The following is a 19098-nucleotide window of genomic DNA, read 5'->3' as shown; positions in this document are numbered from 1 at the left end:
TCTTTATTGCTTCTCATGTAGAGAGCATTAGAATCCCAACTGGCTCTTTCAGGTTTTTTTTTAAAAAACTTCTCACACCTATCCTCCAGGTCACTGGCTCTCTGATCGAATCTGCCTGGCATCGTGAAATCGTGGATCTGCAAAGCTGAAGGGGACCCCTAAAGGTCATCCATTCTAACCCCTTTGCAATGCAGGCGATATTAATCAAACATACATAGCAATGTCAATGCTTCTCAACCTGGTGATATCAGTTTCTTAATGTTCATTCCCGCTTCCAGTTTCTGGGATAGAGACTTCAAAGTTTGAAATAGTTCAAAAGAGATTACTTGGCATTTTAACCCATTCCTCGTGTTTTGGAATAATTTGAGGCAAGGGACAAACTCACAACGAAATGCAAGCTGAATAATCTTCTTCACACTTGGGATTTTCTCCAAGGAGCTCAAGGTGACATACATAGTTCTCGCCTTCTCCTTTAATCCCCACAACCTGGCCCCAGGTCACCCAGTGAGCTTCAGAGCTGAGTAAGGAGGTATTTGAACCCTAGTCTCTCCCAGGGCTACCTTTTCTGAGAAACAGTCCTTCACTTCACTTAGAGAAGCTGCTCACTTCTGCTCCTGATGAGCAGTTGCTTTGGGGGGGGGGGGTTATGAAAAAAACTGCAAGCATTTTATGATGTCACAGTAGGGGGCTTGCAGGCGCTGGGCAACAGAAGTTGGCATGAGGGTTACACAAATCTTAAGGTGCACACATAGCCAACATGCACCCTGGGGAAAAACCAATCCTTCAACTTCCTTCACTTGCACTACATTCCAAGCAGAGATCTTTGTTTAAAAACAAACTCTTAGTCAGTTTTCCAATAAATCGGCTCCTAACCCTGACTCGTGAAGCTGGTTCCTCTGCTGAGAATATGTGTGCTAAAGGTGGGGATAAAAGACAAGGTAGGACCACAATCAGCAACTGGAATACCTGAAGATGCTGTTTTCAACAAGAAAAAAAAGGTAAGGAGCAGAAGTGAAAACCAGACCTGAAGTCATTTACTCTGATCTGAAAACCCAGGTCCTTAGTTCCATATGGTAGGAGAAGGTGGGCACATTATTGGGAGGTACAGTGGTACCTCGGTTTTCACACAGTTTGGTTCATAAACAACTTGAAACCCGAATGCTGCGAAACTGGAAGTAGGTGTTCCGGTTGTTTCAAACTTTTATCGGAAGACGAACATGCTCCGTTTTGAGTCCCCCTGTGTTTCCTCTTGCGCTGCTCATGTGCGCCCCCCTCCCCCCACTGTAATTCTAGCCTTCCGTTTCCGATTTCGGTGTTCCGAGGTGATATTTGGAGCTTACATTTAGTGCTTTTGTTTTTGTTATTTATTTTGCGGTTTGGGTTTTGAGGATTTTTCAGTTCATTTGTTTTTTTGACTGTGTGGATCCCAGTTCAGCTACTGATTGATGGGTTGTGTGACTGCGAAAATGGATAAAAGACCCCCATCCAAACCATGACTCTCATCAGTAGAGGTAAGAAAATGAGGAAATCAGGAAACGAGGTGGCTTCTGTAAATCCTGGACAGTCCCTGGGAAAGAGGGACACTTGGAGAGTCTACGCCACAGAGACGGAGGAAGGCTCTGCCAAGTCCTGGGTGTCTCCAGCCGAGGTCCCAAGGGCCAGGTGGCCGAGGAGGGAGAACCAGAAGGGCCAGGGAGCCCGGAGGTCCTCCTTGGGAATCAGGGGCTGCCCAAGGCCTGGCTGGACAGAGGCTCCCTGACCATCAGGACAGTGCTGGGAGCCAGAAGGGCCTCATCCAGAAGCAAAGCCCCAGCTGGGGTGGCCACCTTGGTTCCCTTTCGGGCACACAGAGCCCCCTGCTCCCTTTGGGACGCCTTTGGGAATGTTCTTGAAGTCCATAGAAATCAAATGTCCAAGTTTTCCCCCCGCACCCTAACCTGCATGTCTTGCGCAGCCTACCTGGCTATGCACCTCGCCAGAAGAGTCCGCCCTCCCTAGCTGGCTGATGGACGCTCCAGGCTAGCCAATAGCCAGCTGGCTCTTCTGGAGTGGGCGGAGCTGCTGCTGCCAATGGCTCCCAGAGAAGCAGCCAGACCTTTCCTGGAGCAGCAGCCTCTGCTTGCAAAGCTCCGTCTCCCTCGGCCTCTCGCTGCCCAGGGGGTCTCAAGGGTCTCTGGGCTCCTTTCCACCTCTAGAATGGATGGCGGGGAGGCTGCAAAGGAGGCCTTCTGTCCCTGAAATGGCCGTCAGAAAGGGGGGTGGCATACAGATTTAAGAAATCACCACCACCACCTGCCATTCCCTGGGCATTAAAGCACCATCCATTTCTGATATTGGAGCTCTCAGAGAAGCAGAATTTCTTGTTCTCTCTTTCCCCTTCCTTCCTTCCTTCCTTCTCTTTTAGATGGGTTTCCACACTTGTGATTCTTCTGGCAGGCAGAAATTCAGCAGGTGGGGAGCCTTTGCCAGGCACTGCCTGCTGCTGCTGCCTGTGGGGCCAGATAAGCCCCCCAGGGGAATCGGAGAGGGGCTTGAGCCCCACAGCCCCCCTGGTGTTGGGCCTGAAGGCCTACAGGGTCAGTTGCTGCATCTCTGTCCCAGAAGAGCTGGGGGTGGGGAAGGGCAGCTTGGCCCCAGCAGGACAAGACTTGCCTGGGGACATCTCAGGCCTCTCCTTGGGCCAAGGGAAAGGGGCTCTTCCTCTGCCTTCTTCCCCCACATCCCTTCCATTGGGTGTCTTGTCTTTGGACTTTCCTAACCTGAGGACAGGACTTGTCTCCCCTTCTTTGAAATCGATGTCAGCTGCTTTGGGAGACAACCAGAGTCTGCAAAGCAGGATACAAAGAACAGGAAAAAGTATTAAACTCGTATAAATATCACCCTCGCGTTGCATGGCTCTAACCACTAGGCCACACAGACGGACTCTCCTAGAACCTTGGCCCTGAGGCCGGGAATTCCACATTCTCAACTGACGTTGCCTAGCAACGGAACTTGTGACCGTTTGAACAGAGCTTCCTGCATCCTCAGCATCTCGAGGTTGGCAGAGGTGGCCTGTAGTGACCTTCGCTCAGTCACTACATTAGAAGATGGCGTCCCAAAGAAACCTGGAGGTAAGCGGAGGTTGCCATGCCCAGGGGACTTAACTCTGGAACCTAGATTAATGGTCTCTCCAAGTTTGGCAAAGAGCTATACCAAGTCAAAGAAAGGGTTGAGCTTTGGAAGGGGAGAAGGAATGCCCAAAAGGGAAATTCAGCGTCCTATATTGCAGTCGATTGAATCTTCCTTCTGATTTATGTGCATGTGAATGTGGGAGAGGCTTCCTTTCTATTTCTACATGCTGGATGTTCTCTTTGTACTATAGTTTGCAGGGAAAGGGAAAAACAGAGGAAGAAGAAGAAAAGAGAGAGTGAGCGGCTGGCCCAGTGGAGGGGAAGGGGGTGCCAGATGGAGCTGGTTTTTCTGCAGAGCTGAGGCAGGGAGCCCTGCTGCCCACCTGCCCACAGAGTCCATGGCAGGGAAGGGCTGCTCCCAGGTGCAGGCGGGGGAGAGAGAGACAGGAGTCCTGGCGGATGGGAAACAGCGCCATGGCCTCTGCTGAGACAGGCCAGCTCCCTCAGGGCTCCTCTCCCCCAACTGCCATCTGGAGGCAGCCATTGGATCAGCATTCTAGACACTGGGGCCTGAGCTTGGGAGTTGCCTTTTCCTCTGCCCTCCTTGCCCCCTTTCCTTGTGGGTTGTATTTCTGTTTGTCATACTGTGAATTACAAGAGAAGTCTGCCATTAGGGAGTTTCTTGCATTTCATTTCATTTCATGGAAGGCTCTCTTGGAGCCTTTTTGGCTTAAGAGAGGGGTACAAATGTTCTAAATGGATGGATGGATGGATGGAGGGATGGATGGATGAATAAGGTCTCTAAGGAAATGGAGGGCAGAGATTTTCAGTTTGTTTCCCAACCTACCTCATCTGCCCTTTCCTGATCAGCACAAGAACATGAATGGGTCTGATCCATTCTTCACATTCTGATGTTCCTGTTTCTCTTATCTCATGGACAGGGAATTGATTTCGATGAGGATCAAATATCGGTAATCAGCCTGGAAGATGAGGAGGATCTTTTTGCAAGGTAATCCTATGTGAACCGCTCCTCCCAGGAATCAATTGCTTTCAAAAGCCCCCCCCCCCCCCGGGTCCATTTCTATGGTGGTGGTGCTTGGGGTCTTTGAAGGATGGAAGGCAATAAAACCTTTTTACAAAAGTGCTCCTCCTCTCTCCCCTCAGCATCTCAACCACAGGTTCTCTGGGTGCCGCTGATCCTCCTCCCGACGGCTTCAGAAAGGACCAGCTGAAGGCCAGAATTACGGATATCATCACCAGGATGAAGAGTGGGAAGATCCGAAGGAAGGCGCTCCAAGATCTTTCCGCCCTCCTGCAGAAGATCCAGGAATATGTGAGTTACTGAAGGGAAGCATTGCAACCATGCAGGGCTGACAAAGCCTTCAGGCTGCCCCTACTAGGCCCACCCTGCAAGGTGCCCAAGGGACAATCGGGCATCCCAGCACATAACCCATTTTGAGAACAGAGCTGGGCCGTAGCAGAGCAAATCCTAGTGAGTAAAAAGAAGTAAATAGCAAACATCAGGAAAAGAGGGGTGGGAAGTCAAAAGAAATGGGTTTTGTTTTTTTCTGTATAGGATGCTAAATGTTTTGGAATCTTTTGAAGATTTAATAAGAATGTTATAGGGAAAATGTTGATGGGTCTCTTCTCTTATCAGTCACTTCTCTGGGTCTCTTCTCAGCCATCGGTAGCGCTTCCTGCATCCTCCCTTGGCCAACTGGTGGCCATTTCCTGTCTGTGTGCATTGGATCCAGACCCGGAGTGCAGGCAGCGGGCAGCAGAGGCCCTCTGCCATCTTCTGCCCATCCTGCGGCGCAAAGAAGGTAAGACTGGAAGGAGTGCATTCCAGCATGGGGTGGGGTGAGCAAGGCCCGAACTGACCCTTTGGCTTTCCTTTGCAGAGACGCTGGCACAAACGTCGTGGAACCAAACACTCCTCATCAGAGCTCGGAAGGTCCTCCAATCCACCGGAGGAGCGGTTCCTGAATTGTTCCTGAATAATTGTTACTCTCTTGCCAGGGTAAGTTGCTGTCACACAAGGCACAGCGGTCTCTCAAGCCACATGTTCTGGGTTCCGCAGAGACAGCAGCTGGGCTTTCTGCTCCCCAGCCCTGACCTGTGGGCATCTCTGACCTTCCTCTCTTGCTTCAGGTCTTTGGTGCCTATCTTCCTGAGGAGCAGCTCTTGGAGGCCATGTGCTTCCTGGCCAGCGATCTGGTTGTCGAGAGCAGCTTCAACCCCTTGGACATCTCCCACTTGCTGCAAGAGTTCGTCAAGCAGTTTAGCGGCACAAAAGTGGAGGTAAGGTGTCTGCAAAGGTAGGAGAGAAGAAGATTCTCCACTTTGCTGTAGGGGAGGCAATCTCATGCCATTGGGTGGCCAGGACGCATGTTTGTTTAGAGAGGCCTGGCAATGTCAGGACAAGAACCTCAGCCAAGGGTCCTGAGAAACATAAGTCCAGCAATGGGGAATCCTCCTCCTCCTGGGAGCAGACTGGCAAGCTTCTTCTCTTGGCCAAGAATGGATAGGGGGGCAACTGGCACCCTGGAGCTGCCTGGGTGCAAAACTCCCAAGGACCCTGAGTGGTACCTTCGAAGGAAGATGGCTGTGGTGGCACAGGTCAAGGGGGGCCCCTCTTTCTATGAGGGATGGAGGGATCCGCCTGCAGACAGCCCCGCTTCCTTGTACTCTCCCAGCAACCCTCTCCTTTTCTCTGACAGGTGGAGGTGCTGCTGGAGGCCTTCTATAAGATCACCCAGGGGCCTACAGTGCAGGGCAGAAACATGGCCGCCTTTGCTTTGTCCATCATGCCACACCAACACCTGGCGAAAGTGGTTGCATACCTCCTCCAGTTTCCCTTCAGGTATGGAGCCCTCCAGGCAGGTTCTACTGGGCTAAGGGAAAGGTTGGCAAGGTGCAGGGCTTGCTCAGAAAGCCCTTGCTGCCATTTCCTCTCTGTGTGGCATGGCAGCAAGCCAAAGACTTGAATCTGACCATTGCTCTTGTTTTTGCATTCACAGAGACTGTGAGAGAGTATGGAAGGAGGTTTTGGCATCGGCCGACCAAGAACAACTGCTCCATCTCATGGCCGAGCAGCTTTACCAAAGCCCCTTGGCGGAATCTGCCACCCAAGTGGTAAGGACGACCCACCTGCTTTCTGGCTTCCTTCTTCCCAGGGTAATATCGAGGGGTTTCTGGATTCTGCAGAAAAGCAGGGAAAGTGACTTGCACCTCTCTCTCTTCCAGCAACATCTCAGCAGCCTGTTGCACGCCATCCTCAGGATGGAGGTATACAAGGCAGCTGTGCGCCGGAACTTCCCGCAGCTGCTGATCGCTCTCCTGGGGATGGTAGTCAACTTCCACTACGACCAGGAATTCCTCGGGTGAGTAGTGTGTTGCAAAGGCGCCAATGGAGTCCTTTTCCCTTCAACCTCGGGGGGTTGGTTTTCCAAGGGAGGCTCTCCTTCAGGCTGCTGCTAGGGAGCAAGGATGGGGAAGGAATTGGAGTGGGTGGCAATGACCCGCCTGCTAAAACTGGCCTTGCTTTGGTTACAGAGGGGCTAAAGAAGTTCTGCACCTCCTTCTCGGCACCACCGGAGAGCAAGTAGAGGCGGCCATCATCGACCAACTTTTCTGCCGGGAGAATTTCAGCCAGGAGTTGTCTGCCATGGTGAGGTAAGAGGAAGAACACGATGACCTTCCCCAATGGTCTGGCAAACGGAGGTCAAGGCACGGGATCGGACTGTGCCCCTGTTGGCTTCCTGCGGTGCCTTTCCCTTCCTTACCCAGATCTGGTTCTCCATTTCAGAGCTGTCGGAAAGCGACACTGGTGGATCCCTCCCATGGTGGAAAACATCACCGCTGCTCTCGAGGACCAGGAGTTTGCCGGAATGCCACAAGTAGCGGCAGCTATCTACATCGAGGTGAGGGGGGCTGACGCGGGAGGAAATGGGTGCAGCAAGGAGGCCCTGGCTTGGTTTCTGCCCAGGGTTGGGCTTTGTGTTCTTCGGCTCCTTTTGTGTCCTTGGTTCTCCAACCAGCCGCCATCAGAATTTGGACCTTGCAGCTGCCTTTACCTTCCATATTCTGTGGTTTATGTCAAGGCTCCTTTGAGCCTAAGGGCTGTTGCCTGTTTTAGTGCTCCTCAGAGTAGACCCATTGAATTTGAGGTACATGACAAACTTTAGTCCATTCACTTCAGTGGCTTTGCTCTGTGCAGAACTGCAGGAGAGCCTGCCTCAGCCTCTCATCACTGAAGACTTTCTTTCTCTTTGGGCCTCTTTAGCTGCTCAGCTGCCGTCTGCAGGTCTATCCCTGTGAGGAGACACTGGAGCAGCTCCTCACCTGGCTGAAACATGACCACCTGCAAGTCCGGAAGCTCAGTGTCAGAGGGATATCCCTGCTTCTGGACTCTGACATGGCAAGTGATGCTCACACGGAGGGAGGGGGGCACAGATCTGGATTCTAATCATGGCCCAGCACTCTTTTGCTGACAGAATGCTGAAGGGCCTGTTCTCAAAGAAAAGGCGTGGGCACGCCTTTCAGACCTTTGAAACGATTCTCTCTTTTGTGTAGGACCCTTCGCTTCTGCGGCTGTTGCTGCTGGATTTCCTCCCTGATGCAGAAGCTGATGTCTTCCCAGAGTTGATAGAGCTGGTAGACCAAGCCTACCTGTCCAGGGAGCTGGGAGAGGAAGACCTGAAGATGCTGGCGGCAACCTACTGCGGTCTGGCTGCCCATGTGAGTGTTAGGGAACACATGACATCACACAGGGTGGAGGAGGAATGCTTTGGAAGAGGAAGGCTGGTGTTTAGACTGGCATGCAGCGGAGATCTTCTGGAGCACCTTCTCTTGGAAGCTTGCCTGGAAAACACAGGGGGAGAGTCACCCCTGCCCCCAGTCTCCCTCAGGAGGAGGATAGGGGGCTCAGCAGCCTCAAAACACCTCGGTGGACAGGAGAAAGGAAACGGATCTGATGAGAAACACAACCTCTGATCTTTTCTGCCTACAGGAGGAAGCCTCGGCCCGGGCATCAGCCATCCAACATCTGGGGCTGCTTCGGGGCTGGGTGAGAGACCAAGGGCTTCCCATAACAACAACAGAAGAAGCAGCCATTAATGAACTGGTCGCCGTCCTCATTCACCTCGAAGACGAGGACGAGGTGGCCAAGGTGAGGGCCAAGGAGGTGGACTTCTGCAGTAGGAGGGAGGGATTGTTCTCAGGAGCTTCCAAGACTATGTCCTGCAATTTGTAACCCCCTTCTCTTCTTGTGTTGCAGGCCGCAAGGAGGGCTCTTTCCCATCTAGCCCCGCAAGTCAAGTGGTGGGCGCATCCCGACAAATTTAGCCTCCACTTTGCTCTCCACCAGGCTGCCAAGCATCTGGTAAGGTCACTCTGCTTTGTTGGCAGCTTTGCCCAGGGATGTCTTTGGGGGTGACAGGCTCTCCTGCCGTGCTCTCAAGCCTCTCTGATGCCACTTCTCCTTTGCCTTTGCCGACAGAGCAAGACCTTCAGCAAGAACATCCTTCGGAGTGCTGCCTTGACATGTACGAAGCCGCCTGCCAACAGGCTGCCAGCAGTCTCCAGGGTGGCAGCCCTGCTTCTGGGTAAGTCAAGCAACGTCCTTCCCTGGTAACGTCATGGTAACGATGGCAGTGAGGATGGGCATGTCCCCAGGCCACCTTGCTCTGAGTGCTCCGCGAGGGTGGAGGCCTCTAGACGCATACCTGTCCTCCTGCCGAGCTGCCTCTGTCTCCGCTTGCTTTGCACCGAGATGACGTCCCTTTTCTTGCCCTGTCTCTCTAGGTCATCTGGCTTTCCGGAATGCCAGTTTCATCCAAAATCAAGACATGGCATCCTATGGTACATGTAAGTGAGACTTACGGAGGGCAGGGAGGGATGCTTCTTCTGAGAAAGGGCTTTAGGGGAAGGCGGCTTCCCAGGTGTGTGTGCAGACAGAGGTGCCACAAGATGAACATGCCAAGAGGATTGGAATGTGACTTCACTGCTCTCTCACACACACAAATATCCCCCTAGCCCACACCCTGGTCCTGGGAGGAGCTCTGGTGGGGGTGCTTTGCAAGTTTTTGCCTTGTGAAAAGCTGATTCCTGGCTCAACCTTTCTCCCTTGCCACTCAGGGCTGGAAGAGATGCAGCAGCACGAGGAAGAAGGGCTCAGGCGGACAGGGAGGAGCTGCCTGAACATCATGCAGCGGGCCTGTAAACATCGGCAGAAAGGCAGGGTCCAGCGCCTTGTGAGGAGGCTGCTCCACTGTGTTCACAGGGAACCTTACCCGCAGGACTTCCTGAGCTGCATGCCAGGTGAGTGAGGCATCGGGTTGGTTATTTGGATGTCTGGTGGGCTCCTTGGAGGTGACATTTCCCAAAAAAAACCTTTCTCCTCGTGACAGAACGTCCGAAGTCGCGCCAGGCCAAGGCAACGTGAACATCAGCGTTGTGCTGCAGAGATACCATCTTCTGCTCTCCGTGGGATCCACTCTGGACCAGCGCCAGGAACATCAAGGCCATCAGGATCGACCAAGAGGAGTGGTGCTGCCCTCACGACCCTCCATACATAGCGGTAAGAAACCTTTTGTTGTTGTTGTGGCTTTATGGAGCTCCCCCGGTCGCTGGTGTATGCCCAGGGTCCGGTTCCTTGCTCTCTGCCATCCTCTTGAGTGGCAATCCCCCAGCAGCAACTTTCCTCCATTTCTTTGTTTGGGGTGGGCAACAAGAGGGTCTAACATTCATGAGGTTTAGTACCCTTTCTAACAGAATCTCTTTTCTCTCTTTCTTGCATGAACGGTGGCCTATCTGCTGGAACCTGGGAAAGACGTCTGGAGAAAAGAAGACCCCTGGAAGAATGTCATCAGCCGGGAAAGGAGCCGCCGGGAAGACGACATCTGCAACATAGTGAATTTGAGGATTGGACACTTTCTATTGACTCTTTCAGCACTCTAAACAGCAAGCGGGACTTTTATTAGTTAGAGAGGTTAAAATTGATGTATAGAATAGGATAGGCAAAATAGGGAGCATTCAAGGGTAGATAACAGTATACTAGATAGCATTTTGTATATTATTTTTGTCTTTATACTTGTAATTCTTTTAATAAAAATATATATTTTTAAAAAACGTAAATACGGGTCTTATGCTTTATGTTGAAATGTAAAAAAACCATTTAGTAAAAAATGAATAAATAATATTTTTGTTAAAGAGAGAAAAGGGTCTTTTGGTTTGTGAAAAGTAAGCTAGTAAGGGAAATCTCTACACACTTCCCTGGAGGGATGCCCCGTCATTCCAAGGAAAAGGAACCCAGGCTAAGCGCAGGCACCCCTGGAGTCATCTGCCACTCAGAGATGGGGATGTTCACAACCGTCCCTTTTCACCATCCTGCCCCACTTCCTCATCAGTTCTCTCCAACTGCATCTCACCTGCAACCTCCAGTGGCTGAGACAAGATCCAGGCTAGGGAAACTCACGAGAAAATGTTAAGAAGAAGAAATAAGAGAGAGGTCTCTGCCAAAGTCTCCATCATTGAAGAGGCTGTTTCCTAGGGGAGGTGGGGGTGGGGCGGGGGTAGAAAAGCTGGTCTTGCTGTCCCTTCAGCACTTCACAGCCCCTGGTGGAAACCAAGGCTTGAATCCAAGGCTGCCTATGGGAAGGCAGATTTGGAGGGTGTGCAGGGAGGAGGCTCCTGTGAAGAAGAGGGGGGAATCCCCTTGGGAAAGGAACAGTGCCTTTGGGAAATCCCCTTATGAAAGGAAGCAAACTTTTCCAGCAGGGGGCCGGTCCACTGTCCCTCAGACCTTGTGGGGGGCCGGACTATATTTTGGAAAAAAATATGAATGAATTCCTATGCCCTACAAATAACCCAGAGATGCATTTTAAATAAAAGAACACATTCTACTCATGTAAAAACACCAGGCAGGTCCCGCAAATAACCCAGAGATGCATTTTAAATAAAAGGACACATTCTACTCATGTAAAAACATGCTGATTCCTGGACCATCCACGGGCCGGATTTAGAAGGTGATTGGGCCGCATCCGGCCCCTGGGCCTTAGTTTGGGGACCCCTGATCTACACCCTCCTGCATATTTAATTTTGCATACCACTTCACCTGCAACATTCACTTTATTTGTCCTGAAACAGTCACTTGGCCCTTGAAAGAACGTGTTTCTTCTGAGGCCTGGGACGAGGATTTCCTTCCCACTGGTTGTTTCCTGAATAGGATTTTCAGATCCACCGAAAAATTATAAGGTCCACGGTCCAACTTCTTCCTCTGTGGGACCGGTGGCTTCCGGTGCAGCCAGCCCCAGAGAGTTTGAAGATTCAATGTCCACCACAGGTTTCGGATCGTATGGCTTCTTTCCCACTTCTTATGTCACACACCAGGTCACAGGCTGGAACGGATACCTATAAAGATAGGGGAGAAAATGGGCAGGTCAATTTCATGTTCATGCAACTCGTCGTTTCCTATTCTCCTTCATCTCAAAAGGGAACGTCCTGGTAATCACTTGCTGATTCATAGCAAAGAGACCATCATGGGGTTCTCCTGGATCCGAAACAGGAACTTACACAAGGTAGCCGGGTTCAAGGAGCTAACCCTTTCAAAGTCAGATTTGGGTTAGTCAGCAGGGAAACCTCACACTTGAACTGGCAAGTAGGATGAAGAAGCTCCATGCAAAATACAATTGCCCGCAACAGCTCCCAAAGTCATGTTCTGAGCCTCCTGCACAGGGAGGACAAATCCTCCTCTTCTTGCTGCTGCTGCTGCTGCCGCTCAAAGGCATGCTGGCCATCATTGGGCCACAGAATCGAGATTCTCCACTGTCCTCCAATGGGGTTGTCCTCTCTGTACCAACACTCCCGATCCCACAGCCTTCACTTCATTCACATACAGTCTGTGGGGTTCAAAGTTTGAAATAGTTCAAAAGAGATTACTTGGCATTTTAACCCATTCCTCGTGTTTTGGAATAATTTGAGGCAAGGGACAAACTCACAACGAAATGCAAGTTGCAAAATCTTCTTCACACTTGGGATTTTCTCCAAGGAGCTCAAGATGACACACATAGTTCTCGCCTTCTCATTTAATCCCCACAACCTGGCCCCAGGTCACCCAGTGAGCTTCAGAGCTGAGTAAGGAGGTATTTGAACCCCTGTCTCTCCCAGGGCTACCTCTTCTGAGAAACAGCCCTTCACTTCACTCAGAGAAGCTGCTCACTTCTGCTCCTGATGAGCAGTTGTTGGGGGGGGGGGGGTTATGAAAAAAAACTGCAAGCATTCTATGATGTCACAGTAGGGGGCTTGCAGGCGCTGGGCAACAGAAGTTGGCATGAGGGTTGCACAAATCTTAAGTTGCACACATAGCCGACATGCACCTTGGGGGGAAAACCAATCCTTTACCATTCAAAAATTATAAAATGTTCCCTGAAAAAACAGACACTTTATTTGAAGCCATCTCGACTGTCTTAATGACCCCAGATATTTACTCTGCAGTTGAAGGAAAAACCTTTCCCAATAGCTCTTTTCACTTACAAATCCTTCAAAACCTATAAACCTCTCACATAAATAGGGGTAGATCTGTGACAATAGATTCAAGAACTGAGGTTTTTGCCATTTCAAGGGAATGGCCCAAAGTGGCCAGGAAAGGGCAACCAGGAAGCATTGTCAGGTATCAGGACAAGAGACAAGCCAGGAGACAAGACTGCCTCTTTCTGTGATGTGTGTATGATGCTTTTTGGTGGGCCGTGGTTTTCAACTGGTGTGCCGTGGCCCCTGGGGTTCCTTGAATGATGGTCAAGGGTACCGTGAGCAACACAGTATGGTGGTTTTTGGGGGTCCTCTTGAGCTACAGGGTGGGCAATTTCAAAAGTCTATATAAGGGCTTGCACACCATTGTTCTGGGTTCTTCCTGAATCCTGCATGTGGCGAGTGAGGACCCTGTTGCAACAGATGAATAAATATCAGGCTTACTACCGGTAGCTGCGTTGCTAATCAATATTCTCTGGTTGGCCTCTGTTATTTTCTCCTACGTAGAGGGAACCCACTTAAGGACTCTATATGTCCTCTTGGATACCCCATAAGGGAAAAGGAGCAGGCTTTTCCTATAACATAGGGCTCCACGTTTGCACACCACCAAGTTGGGCCAGTGCTCCAAGAAAGGGCCCAAATATGCCTTAATGCCGCTTTCTCTTTCCCCTCCTCCTCCTCCTCCTCCTCCTCCTCCTCCCACACAAATACTACTTCCCCTTGTGTATTTCCATCTCGGCTGATTGCATACCCTCCAACATTTCTCTGTTGGAAATACGGGCATCCTATTATTATTATTATTATTATTATTATTATTATTATTATTATTCTATTTATACAGTACTCCGCCCATCTGACTGGGTTGCCCCAGCCACTCTGGGCTACTTTCAACATATATAGAGACATAATAAAACATTAAACACTGAACAACTTCTCTATCCAGGGCTGCCTTCAGATGTCTTGTAAAGGCTGTATAGTTACTGGTACTTCGCTCCTTGGCTCAGGGCTCACATAATTCCATACCCTCCAGCATTTCTCTGATGAAAATAGGGACGTCCTATGGAAAAGTGGGACATTCTGGGGTCAGATCAGGAACCGAGGCAGCTTCTGTAAATCCTGGACATTCCCTGGGAAAGAGGGACACTTGGAGAGTCTACGCCACAGGAAGCAGCTGTGCAGAGATGGGGGGAAGAAGAAGAGTTTGGATTTGATATCCTGCTTAATCACTACCCGAAAGAGTCTCAAAGCGGCTAACAATATCTGTTTTGTACAACCTTTTGCCAGCAGGAGAATGAAAAGGCAATTCATATTAATATAAAGCATCTGTGGCCTTAGTGGACAGTGGCTCGGGCAAAGCACAATAGGCAGTTTTGGAGCAATAGGAGGTCTACCTCCTAAGGAGGTTTATTTGGTCAAGTCACACTTAGATTCCACTGAGCCTGCAGTACATTCTGTGGAAACTAGAAATCCTTGCTTCCATTGCAGGTGGGGGAAAAAATAGTTGTGGAAAACCAAAGTGTCCTGCTCATAGGTGTCAGTCAGTCTCTAGTTCAAACTATCAAAATGTTCATCACCAGAATACAGAGCCGGCCTATCCATGAGGCAAATTGAGGCAGCAGCTGCCTCAGGCAATGGAGTCCAAGGGGCCTAATGCCACAGCTGCTGGAGAAGCCAGAAGCGGCTGTGGCTGCTACTGGGTTTGGACGAGATCTTGAGCGAACCCCGTGAGGTCACGTGAGAGCCCCATGAGATCGCATGGAGGGCTGTGCACAAGTTCTTGTAGGGTTCTAGTGAGATCTCGCCAGATCCTGGAAGCCACAGCCATGCGATCCCAGTAAATTGTGGGAATGTTAGGGTTGTGGATTAGGATATATTATTAGATAGATCCTATCCAAGCTTGTGTTAGCAAGCTTCCAATATCAGCAGAGTGACATTCCCCCTTTGTGCGCAGCAAAGCGTGAGCGTTAGGTTTGTTAGAACCTCTGCAACAATATTATACTTCAATATTATACTTCCTGGCAAATCCCCTTTGTCCCTCTTAAAAGAAATACACAACACAATAGTATTAAAATAAGATTTTACTCACATGACATCCTGAGTTAACAGCATAATCTCAGAAAGGCAGGCTTACGTACAAAAGTTACAAATATATACATCTGGAGACTACTTAGTAAAGTGAGGCTCCATCTGGTCACTCTCTTGGCAGCAGGCCAAGAGGGAGAACCATTCTAACTGGAGATTCTCTGGAGATGTGTTCCCGTTGAAGGAGAAAAGGCTAAGAGAGAGAATGGCTGCTGGCTAGGGGCTTTTGTCTGCTAGCTAATGCATCTCATCTGCATATCTGGAGGAACAGGAACTGAACTTAGTCAGGTGTCCCTCCAGGTGAGTCCCTCTTAGTGGACACTCCAGGAACTGTTGTGACTTGTCTGCGCCAGTGTTCCATCCCACATAAATGAGGCTTTGGTAGGGATGACAAGGGTGGATGGACAGGGAGGGAGGCACTTTCCCATTTTGCCGCCCCTGTTAGAATGCAGGCTTTGTGGACAGATGGAAGGCTTGTGTGCTGCACAGACCACTTGGGTGCAAATCCAGCCTCAGGGACAACAGCAGGCTTTGCTCTTTCTTACATAGGAGACTTAGGAGTGAAGTGTAACCACTTGCTTCTTTGGAGGAAAGTCCAGAGATGTGCTGGAGGACATCAACGGGGAAGTGGGATCAAGGGGCTCCCTGAGCATCAGACTTCCAGTGGTGGAGACTCAGACATTACATACTCTTATCTCTGTGGCCTCATCCTGGAGGGATGTGCTCTCATTATTTTTTAGTTTTAATCGAGTGTAATTCTGGATATTTGTCTACTCTACAGGAGGGCTCTCTGGTGCGTAGATACAGCACTTTGTCCTGAAAGAAACGGGAATGTTTTCTTTGCTATGCCATTTGTGGTTAGACAACACACCCATCCCTGATCTCAGACTTCCCACAACAGCAACAGCTCATGGAAAAGCAAAAGCATAACTAGATATTGCATATTGGCACCACAGAGATGGACAAATCCTAAACGACAATTTCTAACTACATGAGATAAATATATTCATGTACAGGCTATGATTTCTGAGGCACCAGTAGCAGATGAACAAGCATGTTTTTTATGAGCTTTCGGGGAGTCGATCAAGTTTCCACTTCAGGCCTACCAGTTTTCTGAATTTCAGCTGGAACATATAAAACACTGACTGGCTTCTGTTAATTTTCTGTTAATTTCTGTCATTACTACCTGGTGAGGGATGCTGGAGCCACTTCTTCTTGGCATTTTTGTTTTTTTAAAAAACAGCATTCCATGTAAAAAGTAGGTAAAAGACCCCTGGACGGTTAAGTCCAGTCACATGTGACTATGGTGTCCAGCGTTTGTCCACAGACAGATTTCTGGGTCATGTGGCCAGCATGACCACATTTTTAGTGATTCCATGTATCATGTGGCTGTCTGGGAATGAAGAATTTATTTTTCAGGCTGGAGTTACTGTTGTGGAATCATCTAATTTCTGAAATTAGTCATTGTTGATAATGTAAGCTGCCCTGAGACATTAGGGTGAAGTGCAGGTAATTAATAATAATAATAATAATAATAATAATAATAATAATATGCAAGTGGAGCCAGCTTTATGTTTTTTGTCTATATTTAAAGGGGCAGCTTCGGTTGTTTTGAAGCCTCTTGTCGCTGCTCAACTTGCAATTGCCGAAAATTGGAAAGATATCTTAAATGTCACAGAGGACAGTTGGCTTTAAAAAGTGCTACCCTTTGGTATCCTGGAAAAACTCACCCCTTGAAAGCATTAAGTGAAAACACAGATATGACCTTAGAAATTTTCAGCCGTTTAGATGACTGTTCACATATGAAGAATTGTTTCCATTTGAAGACTGTACCTGTGAAATATACTCAAAGTCCTGCAGTGGATTCATGCTCTCTATTGCAGCTTGTAAAACAGTGATTAAATTTCCCCCTAAACCACAGGCTTTTATATATATTATTTACACAATGAGTCCTGTCTGATTGGCTGGTTCTGCTTCCTTCCCGGAGCCTGATTGGTTTTCTCCTGCAGGCCAATCAGTTGTTCTAGGATCCAAGCTTAGTACAGTCGAACCTCGGTTTAAGTCCGCTGCAGTTTGAGTACTCTCGGTTTGAGTACTCCGTGGACCCGGAAGTACGCCGGCTCCCTTGGCCAGTAAAGCGAGATGAGCGTTGCAAACCCAGAGTTGTCCATGACTGGACCCAACAGTTAGGGGTCCCTTTACCTTTATTCATGACATTTACATATGTATTCACATACAAATAGTTTGCAAAGTCCACAGTGTCTTCGGATATTCAGTCTTGTCACATGGCACTTGGCACCCGTGTCCAGACGCTCCCTTTTCTTCCTTTCCTCCCCTTTCTTTTTCCACTCCTTCCTCACATGGCAATGGAAAAGCCAGTAGTTTGCTTCCCCTATTTAATTACTTACATAGAATTTAAACATGGTTATATATGGTATTTACAAATTGCTGCTGCACATTGTTAAAGATCCCTGCAAAGACCATGCCCCTTTTGTACCAAGTACTTACTTTCCATCTGTCAAGTAGTATTTTCTCCATGATGGATTTACATTTATTTATTTATTCCATTTAAACTTCTGTGTTTTCTTTCTTGTTTTAAGATGCAAAACTATATTCTATGCATGCCGGTGAATTACTGTAAGTGAGCTCTCAACCTTTGTACAGCATACTGAATAAAACTTGAAAACTGAAATAAATGGAGCTTTCTGCCAGTTCTCCTGGTTAGATGTTAAGCGAACCACTCTGAAATTTCCAGAATCTCTTTTTTAAAAAACACGATGTTATGTTGGCCACCTTCCAGCCCTCGGGTATGGAGACTTAGGGACATGTATTTTTGTTGGAAGAACAGCAGTTTCTCATTTCTCTATGAACTCTCAGGTGGAGAGGTGCCTGCTGTATGGTTCATTTGCCTCTGTTCCTCAGACCCCCTTCCTGAGAAAGTTGGTTCAGGCATAGGGATTCATTCCCTACATTTCCTGCAATAATTTGTTCAGCTTCTCTGCAGTTAGTAAACTCTGCTAGTTTGAATAGTGTTCAACATCAGAATTATTTTAACCATTATATCATCATCATCATCATCTAGAGGGGGGGAATTTAGCTACATTTGAACGTTTGTTTTAAACTCAGAATCTTTATTCTACCACTCTAAAATCTCAGTCTTATGAAAGGAATACAGTCAAAGTGAGGAGATAATGATGGTCTGAGAACATCTTGTTGACAAAAGGAAGTGCTCAAAACAAAGTTGGAAAGAGCAGGAGGAAAATAATAAAGAGAAACATCTGTGTACGATTATGATACCACAGGGAAGAAGAAAGCACTATTCCTCTAAAGCTCAATGCTTTGCTTCCTGAAAGTATCCCTCCCATCTCTGTCTCTCCTGATAACTGCTCCAGAAGCCAGTAAGCTTGTCTAGGCCAGTGTTTCCCAACCTTGGGGCTCCAGCTGTTTTTGGACTACAACTCCCATAACCCCTAGCTAGCAGGACCTGTGGTCAGGGATGATGGGAATTGTAGTCCGAGAACAGCTGGAGACTCAAGGTTGGGAAACACTCGTCTAGGCCAACGGTTCTAACTGTGTTCACAGATCTGGTGAATTAGGATAGTACCTGGGTCAAGAAGCCAAAATCACACTCCCCTACCCTGTATGGAGAGCCACTTTCTCTCTGGTTTGGTTTTGCCGCTGTAGTGCATGGGAAATTGATTTGATTTGCCCCTCTCATATCTGAGATTATTGCACCCTACGGGAACGCAAAACCTCGGATGCATTTTGGCATTTCTTTCCCATGAAGCCACCACAACCAGCTTCCCTTCCCCATTATCCTTATGTAATAAGACTTAATAATAAGCACTCAGCTTTCCCTTTGCACAATACCACACATTCCAAAATAATGTGGTCTGATTTACCCAAAATATGCACTGCTTCATGTCATCAACCAGCAAAGGAAAGTGTGGATAATATAGGTTGTTAGACCTTTAAAATATGCCCTTCTAAGTTCCTTCCGAAGTTTCCCCCTTCCCCTACCATAGAAAAAGACCACGTTTGGTAAGTTAAAAATGGTTTACAGACAAACTCTCCAAAGGTCAAATTCATGTGCTTTTCCATGCAGTTTCGGAAAGAGTTGCACAGGCAGTAAAACTTGGCTTCATTACAAAGTGGCAAAATTTCCGATATTATTTTGGTATAAGAACTCAAGCAAGGTTTGTGAAAGCCATGTAGCTAAACTGCAGTAACCAGTAGAGCTTCTTCAAATGCTGAGCTTCTCAGGTAGACTGAAGGGGAGCAAAGGTTTGATGACCTAGTCCCTCCCAAGGTGAGCTAAGTCTGGCCGGCTGTCCCACAGATAGCTGATCCTCTGGTAACTTCTTCCACCTTCTGGGAG

General features: G+C 48.6%; 1 protein-coding gene across 1 annotated transcript; it reads left to right on the top strand.

Moving 5' to 3' along the window:
• The first annotated feature begins 3902 nt into the window (after window positions 1–3902).
• On the top strand, window positions 3903–10319 carry LOC132593088 (uncharacterized). The gene is made up of 18 exons (XM_060282062.2): window positions 3903–4119; window positions 4275–4443; window positions 4792–4933; window positions 5012–5130; window positions 5262–5411; window positions 5831–5973; window positions 6131–6245; window positions 6357–6493; window positions 6666–6785; window positions 6919–7033; window positions 7396–7530; window positions 7686–7850; window positions 8122–8280; window positions 8389–8493; window positions 8611–8716; window positions 8916–8978; window positions 9249–9431; window positions 9521–10319. Exons 1-18 carry the CDS (start codon window positions 4022–4024, stop codon window positions 9553–9555), a joined length of 2259 nt encoding a protein of 752 aa, XP_060138045.2. The 5' UTR covers window positions 3903–4021; the 3' UTR covers window positions 9556–10319.
• The last annotated feature ends 8779 nt before the right edge of the window (window positions 10320–19098 follow it).

This window comes from Zootoca vivipara, chromosome 12, assembly GCF_965207765.1.
Source record: "Zootoca vivipara chromosome 12, rZooViv2.hap1.1, whole genome shotgun sequence".
NCBI classification, from domain to species: Eukaryota; Metazoa; Chordata; class Lepidosauria; order Squamata; family Lacertidae; genus Zootoca; species Zootoca vivipara.
This window is presented reverse-complemented; position numbering and strand designations above follow the sequence as displayed.